This window comes from Malaclemys terrapin, chromosome 14, assembly GCF_027887155.1.
Source record: "Malaclemys terrapin pileata isolate rMalTer1 chromosome 14, rMalTer1.hap1, whole genome shotgun sequence".
In the NCBI taxonomy this organism is placed as follows: domain Eukaryota; kingdom Metazoa; phylum Chordata; order Testudines; family Emydidae; genus Malaclemys; species Malaclemys terrapin.
Genome location: NC_071518.1, coordinates 10,563,810 through 10,579,993, shown reverse-complemented (window position 1 = coordinate 10,579,993; position 16,184 = coordinate 10,563,810). Strand labels below are relative to the sequence as shown.

Sequence of the window (16,184 nt, the reverse complement as noted above, 5' to 3'; positions counted from 1 at the left end):
ATTAGCTTACCTGGAATATTCTGGTGAGCAAACTGCCATTTACAGTGTGCTATTACATTGTTACTCATTGTATTGTGCAACATATCTATTTAAGAAAGAATGAGTAATCCACTAGTAAATAGTAATTACTCCAGTTTAATTCAATAGATCTGGGTCAAACTTGGACCACAGGTGATCTCAAATCTTATGTGGTTCCTATTACTTCCTTTTTCTTGTAGTTTTGGTACCATGTCAATATCCAGGCTTGGCCAGAATGTCTGATCCCATGGTGTGTGGCACTGTGACATAATGCCCTTAATGTAGGATTCCATTATCTGCAGCAATTTTGTCTCTACAGGCAATATGTTTATATGCTGTTTTCCATGGGTCATCCATCCATCTAGGACAGGTGCTGAGGACCAATGTTGGGCCTGGGAAGAACGTGGTAGTTGGAGTCTTTCGACCATCCCTTTCCAACCAGAGATCAAAGAGCTGTTAAAGTAGGTCAGGCACAGTCCCTTGCCACAGCTTCCTGCTTCCTCAAGCAGTAGCTACCCCTGACTCCAAACAATGGAAAAGAATGGGCCGCACAGCTGCCCTCACCTAGCAGCAGACCAAGGGATGAATATTTCCCTCTGTGCTAATGGAAGAGCCCCACTTGAACTGGGGGCTCCTGCATCAGTCCTGTGGCAACCCCTTCGCACCACCGTTAGTCTTATCCCTAAAGCCCCCGCCTGGGGAGACCCCCGGGAGCTGGGCGAATCTCTGCTTTTACTCCCACCCCACGGCAGTTCGAGCCCGCCGAGGGGCAGAGAACAGTTCTCGCCCCGTCCCCCCAGCGCCCTGGCCGGCTCCGAAGGCAGGCGGGAAAAGACGGGGAGCTTCATTAACCCCCCCCCCAGCTCCCCGGGATTTCCACACCCAGGGTGTTGGAGGCCAGAGGAGGGACATGAACTCTTGGCATTGGTCAGACCGAAGGCTGCGCTACGGCCTCTACCTCGGGGTCCCACCTTGTCCTGGGGGGACCCGGCTCCCCTCCCCTCGGATCCCGGCCAGGCCCCGCCCCGTGGGGGTCCCGCCCAGCCCCCCAGCGGAGGCGGCCCGGGGGAGGGGAGAGAGGCGCCTGTCCCGCCTCAGCCTCCCCCGGGGCCGAGGCTCCTCTCCCCGCACCGCCAGTAGGTGGCCGGGGCAGGTCACATGACCCCCCCCAGTTGCTACCACAGAAGCAGAAGCGGGGAGCCTCGGAGAGTCTCAGCCACCGACCGGCCTGGCAGCGGCCCCGGCCCCGGCCCCCTTGGCGCCGCCGCCGCCTGCAGCGTAGGGCACCGGCCGGGAGGCTCCCGGGGCTGCAGCTCCCCGCGCCCAGGTGAGGCAGGAGGCAGGAGGCGGGCGAGTGAGCCGCAGCCCGTCGCCGCCGAGGCTGGGGGCGAGGGGGCTGGCGGGGGGCGCGCTCCCCGCGGCCGTTGGCTCAGCGCCCCCCGGGGGTTGGCCCAGCGCCCGGGCGGCACCTGTCCCCCGGCCCGGGGCTCTCGCCGGCGCTGGGCTCTGCAGCGGCCGGGGTTGGGGCCGGGGCCGGGGCCGGTCTGCAAAAAGAAGGAAGGAAACGCTGCAGCGCTGGGAGCTTTGACAGCTGCAGGCGCGGCCCGAGCGAGGCGGGGCTGGTGCAGCCGGAGCTCCCGGCGCGCGGGGTCAGGGAGGCCAGCGGACAAGCCGGGGAGCGGGGCAGAGGTCTGGGTGTTTGGTCTTGGCCTTGCAGGGGCCACTTGTATAGAAAGGCCCTTTGGGGCTGCTTCTCCCTTCCCCTCTGGCCGGCCTGAAGCTGTCAGCTACCCTGAGGGTAACCTCTGCTGAGAGCTCTGCCCAGTTGTGCTAGGTGCTGTACAAACCCAGCTAGAGGCGGTCCCTGCCCAAGGAGCGCTTGCGATCTAAATAGCTAAGACAAAGCAGGGTGAAGGGGGGTATTACTAACTCCTTTTACAAAGGGGGATTTAGGGAAAACACATAGTGAGTGACCTGCCTGAGGTTCAAAGATCTCCAGATGCTGCTGCCACCCCATCCTTCCTGTCCCACCTAGGATGCCTGGAAAGCACCTGACATATCATGGGCGCAACTACAAGAAATAATGATCATAATAAATGCTGCAACATTGCAGTAACCTACACCTGTGATAATTTGCATTTAGTGCAGTTCTTTCTCTTCTCCCGCTTCTCAGCAAAGATCTGTTAGCAGGTAGGTGTGGAGAGCTCTTAGTATACAAAGGAGTTGTCTTAACAAATTATGAAGCACTATAACAAAGTATAACTCAATACCGTTGTTTAAAAAAATAAAGGTAGTATATCTTATGTTTGCATTATTTTATTGTTTTTAGTTATTTGCAACGTTTTTCTAGCCTTTAGTGCACATTAGTGAGGTTATACAGTATATTCAGCGTTCCCAGTCCTGCAATGTGACGTGTGCAAGACCCCCCCATCAACTCAATTGTCTGCCCATATCACACTGTGGGAGTAGGAAGGGATAATCTAGTGGATTGGGGACTAGACTTGTGTTTAGAACTGTTACTGTGTTCAATTCCCAGGTCAGTCAGACTTTTTTTGCACTGGTCATTTATTTTCCTCTCTGCTCCAGTTCGCTATCTGTAAAAGAGGGATAACACTTCTGTTCCTCACAGCGATATTGTGAGGCTAAAGTCCACTGACTGTGGCATGCTCAGATCCTGTGATAATAAATAACTACTTTGATGAATAGATTAAAAAAATTCTGATAGGTCAAATAGTACCTCTATACTGGTCAGTGCATGATTGTTACAAACATCATATATTGTGCTTTGCCCAGTCTAATCTCATGTGCTTTCATCACTTCCTTTAGGGATAGTCTAATAAATATAATAGTTGAGAAACTCATTGTGATGTTACTTTAAATGAACTTTACTTAATTTAAAATACTTTAAAGTTACTTTAAAGTAAACGGGTAGGTTGCTTTGAAAGGTGAATGGTATAGAGTAAAAGTAGTGGAAAGTTTTATACTGTAGGGAGCAATCCTTCATTGGTCAAGTTAAGGTTTTTTAGTCCATCCAACAGATCTTTCTCCATGACTGTTCAATGAAGTAGATATTTAGGATGATTTCAGAGTACAGTACAAACCTGACCACTGATATGTATCTTGAAATTTAGAATTAATGATAAAATAACCAATGAAGATGCTTACATCTTAAAGGGGGAAAAGATAATCTTTTATAATTCTCAGAAAATTTAGGAGCAGAAATTTATTAAAACCAATGTACCATATACATTGAGAAGTGTACAAAAGGCCATCCTTATTAAGCAACTTCCTGTGTTAAGAGACTGCCCCAAAGCATTCCTCGAATGAAATAAATTTGTCAGGTTTCGCTTTACAGCTACTGTTTGTCCCTATAAAAGACATATCTGATCTGTTTTGTTAGATTATCAAGAAAATGAGATTAATTTAGTAGTCAGGCGCTTGACTGTGTATAATTCAGTGGAGCATTTAAAAAAATGAACTTCTAAAAATTATTCTCTAAAGACTCAGTGCTACAGATCTGAATTATGGTCTGATTGATGTTAATGCAATTCTTAATTTTGGGTGGTGTGATGGGGGAGGAAGGAAGGAGAGAGCAAGAACAGTATTGTATGTTTAAAAGTCAGAGAGAGGATTTCCTTTGATTTTTTTCCCCTTCATGCATTGCCATTATCTCTTTTTATTGGAAAGCATTGTAACTGAAGGGATTATGGATAGATCACTAGATATGAATCCACTATAATTTCATGAATTAATTATGTGATTAGTTCTATAGAGTCAAAAGGATCGATTGCACTTTCGGCTAAATCCTACCAACACAGTGATCCTGATAGGTAATTTGTCATCGTTCCCTGGGGATTGGTATATATAACTCCCATTAGAGTTAATAGAAGAATTTAATATGAATAAATGGGTACAGAACACCACAAACCTCTGTAGTGCTTTGCAAAACATGGGCTAAAAGGCATGGTCCCTGCTCCAGAGAGCTTAGAATCTAATGTAAAATGGGATAACAGGGCAGATCATTATCTTCTTCATCAGTGTGCAGTAGGAAGGATTAAGTGAAGTATTATTTAAGAAGGGATTTGAAAGAGAAGGGTGACTGTAGCAGAGAACTTTGAGAAGGCTGGGAGAGTGGACATTGTGAAAGGAGTGGATGATGAGATGGTGAAAAGAAAGTAAGTGTTGGTGAGAGAGAGAGGAGGGGGGAGATCTGAAGAAAAGGGTATTTAGTAAGGATCAGGTCAGGAGACAGTGATGGAGGGGAAGTTAGGTTAAAGAAGGAGGTTACAGAAGGGAAGCGAGAAGTAGCAGAGTCAGATTGGTTATCCAAATGGAAACTGAAACTGCTCACGGTGAAGGGTAGTGGATTGAGGAGAGAGGAAGAGAACCAGAGGAGATTCTGGAGCTGGTGGTTGGAGCTGCTCTGAGGGGCTTTAAGCCCTTCCTACTTCTGGCCCTGGTTGAGAGGGATGTCAAGAAAGCTGTGGTGACAGCCACTGCTTCTTGTGCGAAAATTAAACCACTTCCTCCTTTGCTCATGGATGAAAGAGTAGGCTCCACAGTGTCCATTGTGTGCAGGATTCTGCACCAGGGTGAGGTGTACCCGCGACTGTAATTCGTTAATGGCTGCAATGATGTGCAGGAGACTGAGACATGGAAGCCTCTTGATATTCATGAGTTGCAGCATGTGCATTGGGCCTCTTGTGTCTCTCAGCAGTGCTTAATTTGTGTCACCTCTAGGCTTGGCAGTTCATAGCCCCGGCACCTCTCGGCTTTCTGCATTGGTTATGATGTAAAAAAATTGCTTGAGCCCTGGCATCGAATTGCTTGAGCCCCTGCACCTCTTTCATTACAAATTAAGCACTGTGTCTCAGCGGTCTCCTCGCTTGATGGCTGTCATGTACAGAAACATGTGCCATTTGTCACATAAATAAGAGATGAGGTGACCACGTGGAGATGTAAGTACTGTATGGTCGTAAAACTTTAAAGGTGCAAAGACTGACATTAAATACAATATTGTAATTTGTCTTTTTCCCTGAGGTCTTTCTTGTCCTCTTCTGAGTCATGGGGTCAGATCCTCAGCTGGTGTAAATTGTCATCACTCTACTAACTTCAATGGAGCCTTGACAGTTTACACCAGGGGTCAGCAACGTTTGGCACGCGGCTCGCCAGAGTAAGCACCCTGGCGGGCCGGGCCAGGCCAGTTTATTTACCTGCTGACGCGGGAGGTTCGGCCGAGCGCGGCCCCCACTGGCCGAGGTTCGCCATCCCAGGCCAATGGGGACGGCGGGAAGCGGCGGCCAGCACATCCCTCGGCCCATGCCGCTTCACGCTGTCCCCATTGGCCTGGAGCGGCGATCTGTGGCCAGTGGGAGCCACGATCGGCCGAACCTGCGGACGTGGCAGGTAAACAAAACGGCCCGGCCTGCCAGGGTGCTTACCCTGGCAAGCCGCGTGCCAAAGGTTGCCGACCCCTGCAATACAATTTGGATCAATATTTTAGGCCAAGTCTACACTAGAAAAATGTTGCCAGTCTAGGTATACTGGTATAGCTATACTGGCAAATGCTTCTGTTGTTGACACAGTTTATACTGTTAAAAAAGTTCCTTTGCTGGTATAGTTTATACTGGTTTGGTAAGGAAAATAAGATATACTGACAAGTATTTCTGTGCCAGTGTAAACTGCATTTTACTAGGGCTTTTGCTGGAAATGTTGCAAACAAATCACCCTTCTAACTGACATTCCTATACCAGCAAAAGTTTCTAATATAGACCTAGACTTAGAATTTGAACAAAATAATCCCTCACACTTACTTGGTTTCTTGATTATTTTTAGCCGCTTTCTTTGTTATAAGATAGGCACAGTCTTCTCTCATGTACATATGAATCTCCTTTTAGTTTCAGATGCTTTCTCCTCTTTGTCACAGCTATGCTTACAGTGAGCGTATCTCTTACGTCTCCACTTACACTGTTTTCTCTCCCATGTCTTCTCTGTTGTTTCTGGGGAGAATCAAATCATCCACTGTATAAAATATAATTTTGAGCCTTCTGCATAATGCCGCAGATAATATTTGAAAGAGACAGACCACATTTATAACTGTGTGTGCATGCAAATCGAAGGTCAGGTGCATTTGTGCTACCTTTGCATGCTTGCAATCCCAGTTTTCCTGCATGCACCAAAGGGATAGGGAGAGCATTTGTTCACGTACTGTTATATATTTGGGCCAGAATGACTTTAGCTCGCCTTATGCTACCGTGGAACTTTAGATAGTCATTATCGTTGCATTGTTGATGAAACAGTGGAGTTTTTGTTTTGTTGTTTAGAATCTGAGATCATATTTCATTGAATGCTAAGGCTGCTCCACCCAGTTGATTGTTCTAAGTCCTGCTGCACTGGATCACTGATCCCTCCCCCCCAGCAAAACACATTTCTCCTTGAAAACCTCACAGCCTAGGTAGGATTGTTGTCAAGGTTAACCGGACAGCTGAGACTGTATGCTTGCACCTGAAGTGCAGTGATTCATTTTGATCTTTTTTCAACACTGATCCTTTATTTTATTTTTTATTTTTTGGTAAATTGAAGGAAATAAAACAAAGTAAAATTATTTAAATATTAATTTTTGCTCCCTTCTTTCCTCCCCTTTTTCAGCACATCAGGAACGTATCAGTTTGATGAAATTTGATTTTAAAAAATGTCCAGAAAGAGCACAGACTATGGAGTGCTGCCGGAGTATGAGAAGAGCCAGATTAAAAGGACTCTGGAGCTGGGAACAGTTATGACAGTGTTCAGTCTCAAGAAGTTTACTCCAGAAAGGAGGACCATCCAAGTCATAATGGAAACCAGGCAGGTGGCCTGGAGCAAGACAGCTGACAAGATTGAAGGTTTCTGTGAGTATTGGCATGGCATGCCAAAACTTGGACTTTATTACTGATAAATGTAATTGACAAAAGGTCATTTAGATCAGCATTTGACAGTTTGCTTCTTTTCACCCAAGAGCATAATTAAACTTTAAAAATTGCATTCTGTGAGCCCTGTTGGTTTACTGTAATGTAAACCAAGTTTCTCCTACTAGTTAGCTTTCAGCAGGGCTAGCTGCCTAACTTGTTGCTACTCTCAGGCTTTTCTTCCTAGAGGCCTTTTGTCAAAGGCTAAAAATTCAGATCCTGATCTTGCAACCTTACTTATACATGAGTAAGGGTTAACTTGCATAATTAAAAGTAGTAGGATCAGGCTGTAAGTACTTACTAAAAAAACCACACACAACCCAATTTAAAACATACTGGGAAGAAACTTAACACAAGGACTTGGGCTTTGAGCCTTTTTTTTTTTTTTTTTTTTCCTTTTCAGTGTGTTCAGTTTGGATGAACTGGGGAGGTTGGTTTGGGAAAGCCGACTTGCAAACTTTGCTGTTGTTTTTCTTTACCTATAACTCATTAACGTTTTTAAAAATAAATGTTTGCAGATTATTAGTTTATACTAAGAGTCAGCATCTTAGGTTATTTTCAATTCTGAGCCATTTCATTACAAGAGGGGAAAAATATTCTGAGTAACAATGGCAAACTGGGATCATCCAGTAATTGCAATCTCATTGTAGGGCACAGAGGTCTGAAATGCAACCCTACCTTAAATTTTACTAGATGTGCAGAGGTGTGTTTCCTTTGTACAAAAGCTTTGTTGTGATAGGCTCTGTGTTTAAAAAAATAAAAATATTTTCTGTATACATGGATCTCTTAGTCTTCAAAATCAAATCAACTCACAATTAATTAAAAAAATAAAACCAGGCAACAAAAGTAACTCAAAAAATGAAACTATCCAACAAAAACTACATTAGGATCTGAAAGAAAAGGACAAAAGAGTCATAGAAATATAGGACTGGAAGGGGCCTTGAGAAGTCATTAAGTCCAACCCCTGTGCTGAGGCAGGACTAAATATACCTAGACTATCCCTGACAGGTGTTTGTGTAACCTATTCTTATCAAGCTCCTTTGGAAACCTATTCCAGAACTTAACTACCCTTATAATTAGAAAGCGTTTTCCTAATATCTAACCTACATCTCTCATGCTGCAGATTAAGCCCTTACTTCTCATCCTACCTTCAGTGGACATGGAGAATAATTGATCCAATTTATAACAGCCTTTAACATATTTGAAGACTGTTATCAGGTGCCCTCTCAAGTCTTCTTTTCTCAAGATTAAACATGCCCAGCTTTTTAAATCTTTCTAAACCTTCTGTCATTTTTGTTGCTTGTCTCTGGACTCTCCAATTTGTTTACATTTTTCCTAAAGTGTGGTGTTCAGAATTGGACACAGTACTCCAGCGGAGGCCTCATCAGTACTAAGTACAGCAGGACAGTTACCTTCCTAGTCTTATGTAGGACACTCCTGCTAATACACCTCCCTCTCTCTCTCTAAGTGGTCTTGGTGCCACTAGATGGGACAGAACACCACACCCAAGAGGTGTGTAGGTTACATACTTCCCCTAGCTGAGGAAGCGTGTCCTGAGCTTCAGAGACTTCCCAGTTGAAATCCCTGATGAGCCCCCACTTGTAACGCTGACAGACCCTGGTCATCGGCAGATGGGATCAAACCGGGGACCTCTGGACATTAGTGCATGAGCCTCTACCACGTGAGCTAAAAGCCAACTGCCTGTTAGCTAAGATTGTAGAATCATTTAACACTCTCTCTTTAACTGGTCTCGGTGCCACTAGATGGGACAGAACACCACACCCAGAAGGTGTGTGGGTTACACAACCACATCACATTGTTGACTTTTATTCAATTTATGATCCTCTATAACCTCCAGATCCTTTTCAGCCGTACTACCAGCTAGCCAGTTATTCCCATTTTGTAGCTGTACATTTGATTTTTCTTTCCGAAGTAAAATACTTTGTACTTGTCTTTATTGAATTTCATCTTACTGATTTGAGACCAATTCTCTAATTTGTCAAGGTTGTTTTGAATTCTAATTCTGTCCTCCAAAGTAATAGCAACCCCTCCCAGCTCGGTATCATCCATGGATTTTATAAGCATGCTCTCTACTCTGTTATCCAAGTCATTTAATGAAAATGTTGACAAGTACCAAACCCAAGACTGATCCCTGTGGGATCACTAAATACATCCTCCTAGTTTGACAGCAAACTGTTGATAACTACTCTTTGAGTACGGTCTTTCAACCAGTTATGCACCCATTTAATAGTAATTTCATCTAGAACATATTTCCCTAGTTTGTTTATGAGAATGTCATGTGGTATTGTGTCAAAAGCCTTATTAAAATCAAACTATATCATGTCTACTGCTTCCTCTCATCCAGTAGGCCAGTAACCCTATCAAAGATGGAAATTGTGTTGTTTTGGCACAGTTTATTCTTGACAATGCCATGCTGGCTACTCCTTGTAAACCTATTGTCCTTTAGGTGGTTACAAATTGATAGTTTAATAATTTGTTCCAGTATCTTTCCAGGTGTCTAAGTTAGGCTGCCTGGTTTATAATGCCACGGGTCCTCCTTCTTTCTCTTTTTAAAGATATGTACTGTTTGCCCTTCTCCAGTCCTCTTGGACTTTACCCGTCTTCCATGAGTTCTGGGAGATAATTGCTAATGGTTCTAAGATTGCATCAGCTGCTTTAACTATCCTAGGATTAATATCATAAGCCCCTGCTGACATGAATACATTTAACTTATCTAAATAGACTTTAACCTGTTCTTTCCCTATTTTAGTTTGCATTCTTTACTCTTTGTCAGTATTAATTATATTGAGTATCTGGTCACCATTAACCATTTTAGTGCAGCCTGAAGCAAAATAGGCATTGAACTCCAGCCTTCTTGATGTCATAATTTTTTAGCTCTCTTTTGCCACTAAGTAGAGGACCAATACTTTCCTTCATATTGCTGTTGCTCCTAATGTAGAAAGTAAATTCGAAGTACTGTAGTAGCTAGGCATTATGGACAACTGCTAATTACTTTCTCGTTATGCCCAGGAAGTCCCTTATGCCCGGATTCTGCAATGGAATCTATTTGGTTAGTCCAGTTGACTTCAATGGGGCTCTAAACTGGTGAATCTAAATTTGCAGAATTAGGGACATAATCTGGAATTTACGGGTTTGGGTAATTTTTCCCTGGTCCTCTCCCTTAGTCCCATGGTGTGTGTGTGTGTGTATATATATATATATATATATATATATATATATATATATATATATATATATATATATATAGGAGATCTCTGATTGCAGAATATCAGGTGCAAATATTTTGTCGAAGTGGTGCAAGTTTCTGTAAAAGTGAAAACCACAATTTGTGGCCTAAAAGGTATTGAGTTAGCCATTGTTTCTATATAGCGTAAATTCTGGTTTAATATCTGAGGCTGATCCCATACTTCAAGGACCATTTTTTTTATCACTATACCTTTTTTGTCTGCCTATTTTCATTATAATATTGTAATATGTAAGAAAACAAATTAAAATAGTTAAAAGGACTGTAGTAGTGTGAGAGAGAGACAGGAATTAGACAATAATCTTACCAGTATACATTTACTGACAACATTTTACATTCTTTTTGTAAAGTTGCATTTAAAATGAAAATGATATATAAATGTGTCAGTCCTGTTCAAGACATTAAAATAATGAATTCTGGTCCACGTTTCCAGAAATAAGTACGGTATGTTGATATTTTAAAATGTATATGTATTTAATTTGTTTGTTTTCATTTTCTTCCTGTCCCTGTATACAGAAGAATTTCTCCTTTCCTCTCTGTGGTAGTGGCAAGCTTGCTTTTACATGTCCCGTCCTTATTCTTTCAATAAAGAAATTGAAGATGAAAGGGATGCTGTTAAGTATTTTAGGTCCAGAATGTGAGGTTTAATTATATATAATTGAAATATAAAATTGAAAAAATATTTTCCCTGCAAAGTTGGATTCTTTAACACTAACAGTATTCTGATAACGGTAAAGAGTCAGAAAGTGAGAGTGACTATAAACAATCAAACCGACAAGTTCAGTTTCATTGTCCAATTTAAGTGTCAGGTATATAGTTGTAAAAAAAAATTATAAATTGTAAAATGTAAATTTTAAACTTCCACAGTTTAAAAAAAAATCATTAAGATATTATGAATAAAACAGATAAGGAAACACTTTTTAACATCTAAGATTTTGGAGCCTCATTCACCATTCTGTTACTTTAGTTGTACACTAGTATGACAGTAATGTTATGGCGGTAAAAAATGGTATATTGTAGTGTCAGAGATGCTTTCTGAAGCTTAATCAATAAATATTTGCAAAGTGCTCTGAGATTCTTGGATGAAAGAAACTGTATTGTGGGTTGGGCTGGTAGTGCTACCTATTAAGGTTACTTGATACTCCCCATTACAAGACCCTGTTTTTAGTTGCTTATAACTTTGTCAAACTTTAACCAGTTGGGCTGAAATGTTCCATGCTGGATGTCTGCCTCAGGTTGAATTATTATTATTTTTTTTTAAATTTCAGACACAGGAGTGAAGTTAGATATGTTGTTTTACCCTCATTAAGTTCTGGCGACCTTTTCTTTGAAAAGCTCTAACATCCCCATGCTTTGGAGCAGGGACTTGAAATTTAACAGAGGTGGCCCTTGTGTCCGGGATGTGCCTTTTGCCATCCCTGTGAAAATCCACTTAAGTTAGGCCAAGGCCTTTGGAAAATGGCAGTTTGCACATGCTCGGCAGACACGACTTAGACTTTAGCAGCTAAATTCCCCAAAGGTTCTGTCCTCAGTGAGCATGCTCCAGCACAGGGCTGAGCAGGACTCTACTTGCAATTGCAGTTCTGGGCTGCAGTGGGCCATCCTGGGTCTGGGCACCTGAACTGAGATCAGGGAGCCTATATATGTCCTGTGCTCTCAATGACCTCTCTACTGGGCCCAGGTAGCATGGAGGGGAAAACTGCTTGATTCAGATGCAGAAGGGACAAGTGCTAGACCTGTGCGAGGGGAAGGTGGCAGGGAAAATGTATTGGGACAAGGAGCCTGGGGGTGGGGCAGAAATTGGTACTAGAGGCTGATAGTGAGTAGGGAAGAGGGAAACTAGGATTGGGAGATTGGGATTGACTGGGTAAAGAGACTGAAACTGGGAGCCAGGAAGCAAAACTGGTGAGTGTGCTGGGAGCTAGAGAGTGGGCGGATGAAAGACTGAGACAAATAGTATGTGATCATGCAATTAAAGACTGTATCATAATGCATACGCAGAAGGGGGCATTTCCTAACTTCTCAGTGATTGACTTTGCAACCTTCTTTTAATGTAGTTTCGGCGGTTTGTGTAATAATAATCTTTGTTATTTATATAGCTCTTTTCATTCATAAAAATGTGCCAAAGCAATTTGCAAAGGTAGATGAGCAACATTATCTCCATTTTACACTTAAGTTGGGAAAACCAAGGCACAGAGAAGCCTAGTGACTGGTTTATGTATACACAGTGAGTCAGTAGCAGAGCTGGGAATATAATCCATGTGTCTTGATTCTTAGTCCTGTGACTTATCCTTGGGGCCATGTTGCTTCTCTCCCTGTAAGTGCAAGTATTAATGCAAATCTACTTCACAGTTATGTAATTACCCTTTTTAACAATGGAATTTTGAGAATATGAAGTGTCCCTAGTCATGAATATGCAAAAGATTCCATTGTAGGACCATTTCTTTTGGACATGCTGTAACTCATGTTAATGACAAATCACAGCTGATTTGCTTAAAACTAAAATTACTGTAACTTTGACTGGTTGACAGTGTTTCTGCTTAAGATGAAGAAAAGCTTTAATTTAAAAAGCAGGTTGTTTTTGCCTTTTTTCACAAATATGAATCCAGACTTCCATTTTGTTGAGGCAGTAGATGTAATTTATGAATTGAAAGTTTATGTAGCAAAGTGGTTAAATGTCAATGGAACTAAAAGTCCATCCAAGAGAATTATAACTTTTATTTCTTCAGAGCTATAACGTGGAGATATCAAGCTTGTCATAGTTTAAAAAAAAATGAAAATCCCTGTCACAATGTGTAAAGATAAAACAGAAAAAATATTCAGCTACAAGTTATGTTAACATTGTAAAAACCACATCTGGAACATTTTAATGGTCAAGAAAATGAGTCCTTACTCAGTTTTCTATTACAGAGTTTTAAAAAAAAGTCATGTAGAAGTTGCAACAAAACTGAAGTTGCATTAAAAAAAGGGTTTTTTGAATATAGTTTAATAATTGTCAATATATCAGGCAAGATGGCACAGTATGGCAAAACCTGGAGCTTCTGAAAGATAACCCTGGTAATAAAATACACACTGAAAACCCAAATATGTAAGTGATTTTATTATTTAAATAGCACATACAGAAAAAGATTTCTTACTGTTAAAAATGAAGAAAATTTGCAAACAAAAAACTTCATTTAACATTAGATAAGTTTGCTCTCATCCATAAATGAAACCATAATATATTAGAAAATACAAAGTTAAGGATTAAAAGGTTGCAAAGTCAAGCATTTTCAAATTGGTATTAGAATTAATGTTCCCATACAGCCCTAATTCAGCCCCCTGATTCTTTCAGGTTACAAGATGGATGTGCTCTGGGGATGAATCAGGGTTGTGTAGTGAAGGAATCTGTTGTCCGTAGAACCCGCTTCTTCATGTCTGCATGTTGTTAAAGGCTGTATCATAATTCGGTTCCCTTGTGAGTATGCATTAAGGTTGCATGGGCAGCGTTCATTTTGGCTTTTCCTGTCTTGAGAGTTCTTGACTTTGTAATCTTTTACAGTAGAACCTCAGAGTTACAAACACCTTGGGAATGGAGGCTGCTCATAACTATGAAGTGTTTGTAACTCTGAACAAAATGTTAAGGCTGTTCTTTCAAAAGTTTACAACTGAACATAGACTTAATACAGCTTTGAAACTTTACCATGCAGAAGAAAAATGCTGATTTCCCTGTCCTCTTTAATAGTTTGTTTAACACAGTACTGTGCTATACTGTATTTGCGTTGTTGTTGTTGTTGTCTCTGCTGCTGCCTAATAGTATACTCTGGTTCCAAATGAGGTGTGTGATTGACTGGTCAGTTCGTAACTCTGGTGTTCATAACTCTGAGGTTCTACTGCAGTGTTTCTCAAATTGGGGTCGCCGCTTGTGTAGGGAAAGCCCCTGGTGGGCCGGGCTGGTTTGTTTACCTGCCCCGTCCACAGGTCCGGCCGATTGCGGCTCCCACTGGCCTTAACTCTGTATTTCCTAACTTTTCATAGCTTTGCTCATTAATGAGAGCAAACTTAATGTTAAATGAAGTCTTTTGTTTGTGAATACAGTATAATTCCCTGTATAGACATTCATATTCTGTTATATAAGAGGACCTTTTTCTGATTTAGTTTGTCATTTTGAAAATAAAAAACAGGGCAGGCACCAGGCAACCAAGCACGTGCTTGGGGCGGCACCTGGTAAGGGGCAGCCAATCTTGGGGTGGCGGAGGTTAGCGTGGCACGGCATTCCGCGGGGGGGGGAACTCTGGCGGCGCGGTGCTCGGCGGGGGGGCACTCCGGCGGGGCGTGGCGCTCGTGGGGGGCGGCGTGGGGCGCGGTGCTCAGGGGGAGGAGGTTCCGGCAGTGCGGCGCTGAGCGGGGGTGGGGTGGGGGGGCTCGGCGGGGCGGCGCTTTTTTTTTTTTTGCTGCTTGGGGCAGCAAAAAAGTTAGAGCCGGCCCTGATAAAAAAGCCACTTTTGTTCTGAAATAAGTGTATCCATGCAGGGGGGGATATATGGGTATAATTAAATCTGTTTATTTCTACTGGTATAACTTCAAGAATCTCCTGTCTAGATAATTCCTGAGTATCGGGGCACAACAGTACTTGTGTGGTTGAAATCCTGTTTCCTCGTGGAGAGAGTTGCAATTGTGGTCATTTCTGTGTAACAACCAGTCTGTCTTGAACGGGATGGTGGAGTTTCTAAAGCTGCACTTCATTTCCAGCCCAATGCAAGCGGTTGTTGCTGGACAAAGAATTTTGGATGGAGATACTTCCCTGGTTCCAGAAGAGGTGATCTGTTAAAACCTAGAGACCTGGGCCTTACAGGTGATAGCAAATGAGGATACCCAGAGGCTAGCCAATCTCCATTTTCACAGTCCTCAACTCCATTATAGTATTTAACATTCTGTTTTAAACGTAAAACTCCCCTCTGCCAACTTGACTGGATGAGCTGTTAATTATAGAGAGTATCAACGACTTAAACATCACTGTGTACAAAGGAGATTTTTTTTGACAAAAATAGTCTTGTGTGAAACCTTTTTCTGGTTTCTTTCACTCAAAGTTACAGATTAGTCATGTTCTCTTGGAAGGAAGTGCTGTGTCAATGAAAGATCACTGGGCCAGATTTACAGCTGAAATAAATCAAGTAAATCCCTTGACTTCTACAGAGCTACACTGATTTAGAGCTGCTAAGAATCTGGCCCTATGTGTTTGGCCTATGCATATTACCCCAATGGAAATGAGATTGCTGCTTCTAATATCTTTGGGACTAAGAATACTTATTTATTTAGGTGGGGGAGTCTGATTTTACAATCCAGCCTGAATAAGGGATAGCAGGTTGCAATCTTGTTCCTGCTTCCCCTTGCTCTGGGGGGGAGGAAGAGGAAGTAATGTGCCCCAGCACTTCTGGCACAACTTACTTCCCACTCTGCCCGTCAGCACTAATATTGCCAGAGTGCCTTGTTGACAGAAGAAGCAGACATCACCCCCTGATGTGTTTGTTATCAATCTCTTGGAGAATGTCTAGCTTTAGCGCTGTGGCATCTGAGGTGAACTAAGGAAATCTAGATTGGGCAAGAGGATTAAAATAGATTTTACTAGGTGCACTAGAAATTCCAAAGCCAGCAAATGCACTGTGTTTGGCACGTGCAGGATCCTAGCTCTGCTGAAACTGAGATACCAGATCAGTTGCTTGCTTTCCTTTGTGGCTGCATTCTCTGTTGCAGAGGAGTAAGACTTGCCTTCTAGTTGCAAGGTGAGAGGTTGCCAATAAGGAATCAAGCAACTCCATGTCCCAGGCTGCTTGGCTAGATTGAATGTGTTCCTTAAAGGTTCTTGGTGCCACTGTTCTTTTTCTTTCCACTCCCAATATTTTACTACGCAGAATAGCCTATCTAGGCCTCCTGCTAGCTATGATGTGTAAAAATCAAATGTAGCCTGCTGTGCAGTT

General features: G+C 42.6%; 1 protein-coding gene across 1 annotated transcript in view; it reads left to right on the top strand.

Annotated features, from left to right (window-relative positions):
• Positions 1-1,195: 1,195 nt before the first annotated feature.
• PLCG2 (phospholipase C gamma 2) overlaps positions 1,196-16,184 on the top strand; it is a 92,978-nt gene continuing 77,989 nt past the window's right edge. Inside the window, exons 1-2 of the mRNA XM_054048855.1 lie at positions 1,196-1,345; positions 6,667-6,905. Of these exons, the coding sequence (XP_053904830.1) occupies positions 6,710-6,905 (196 nt within the window). The 5' untranslated portion in view covers positions 1,196-1,345; positions 6,667-6,709. The remainder of the gene's footprint in view (positions 1,346-6,666; positions 6,906-16,184) is intronic.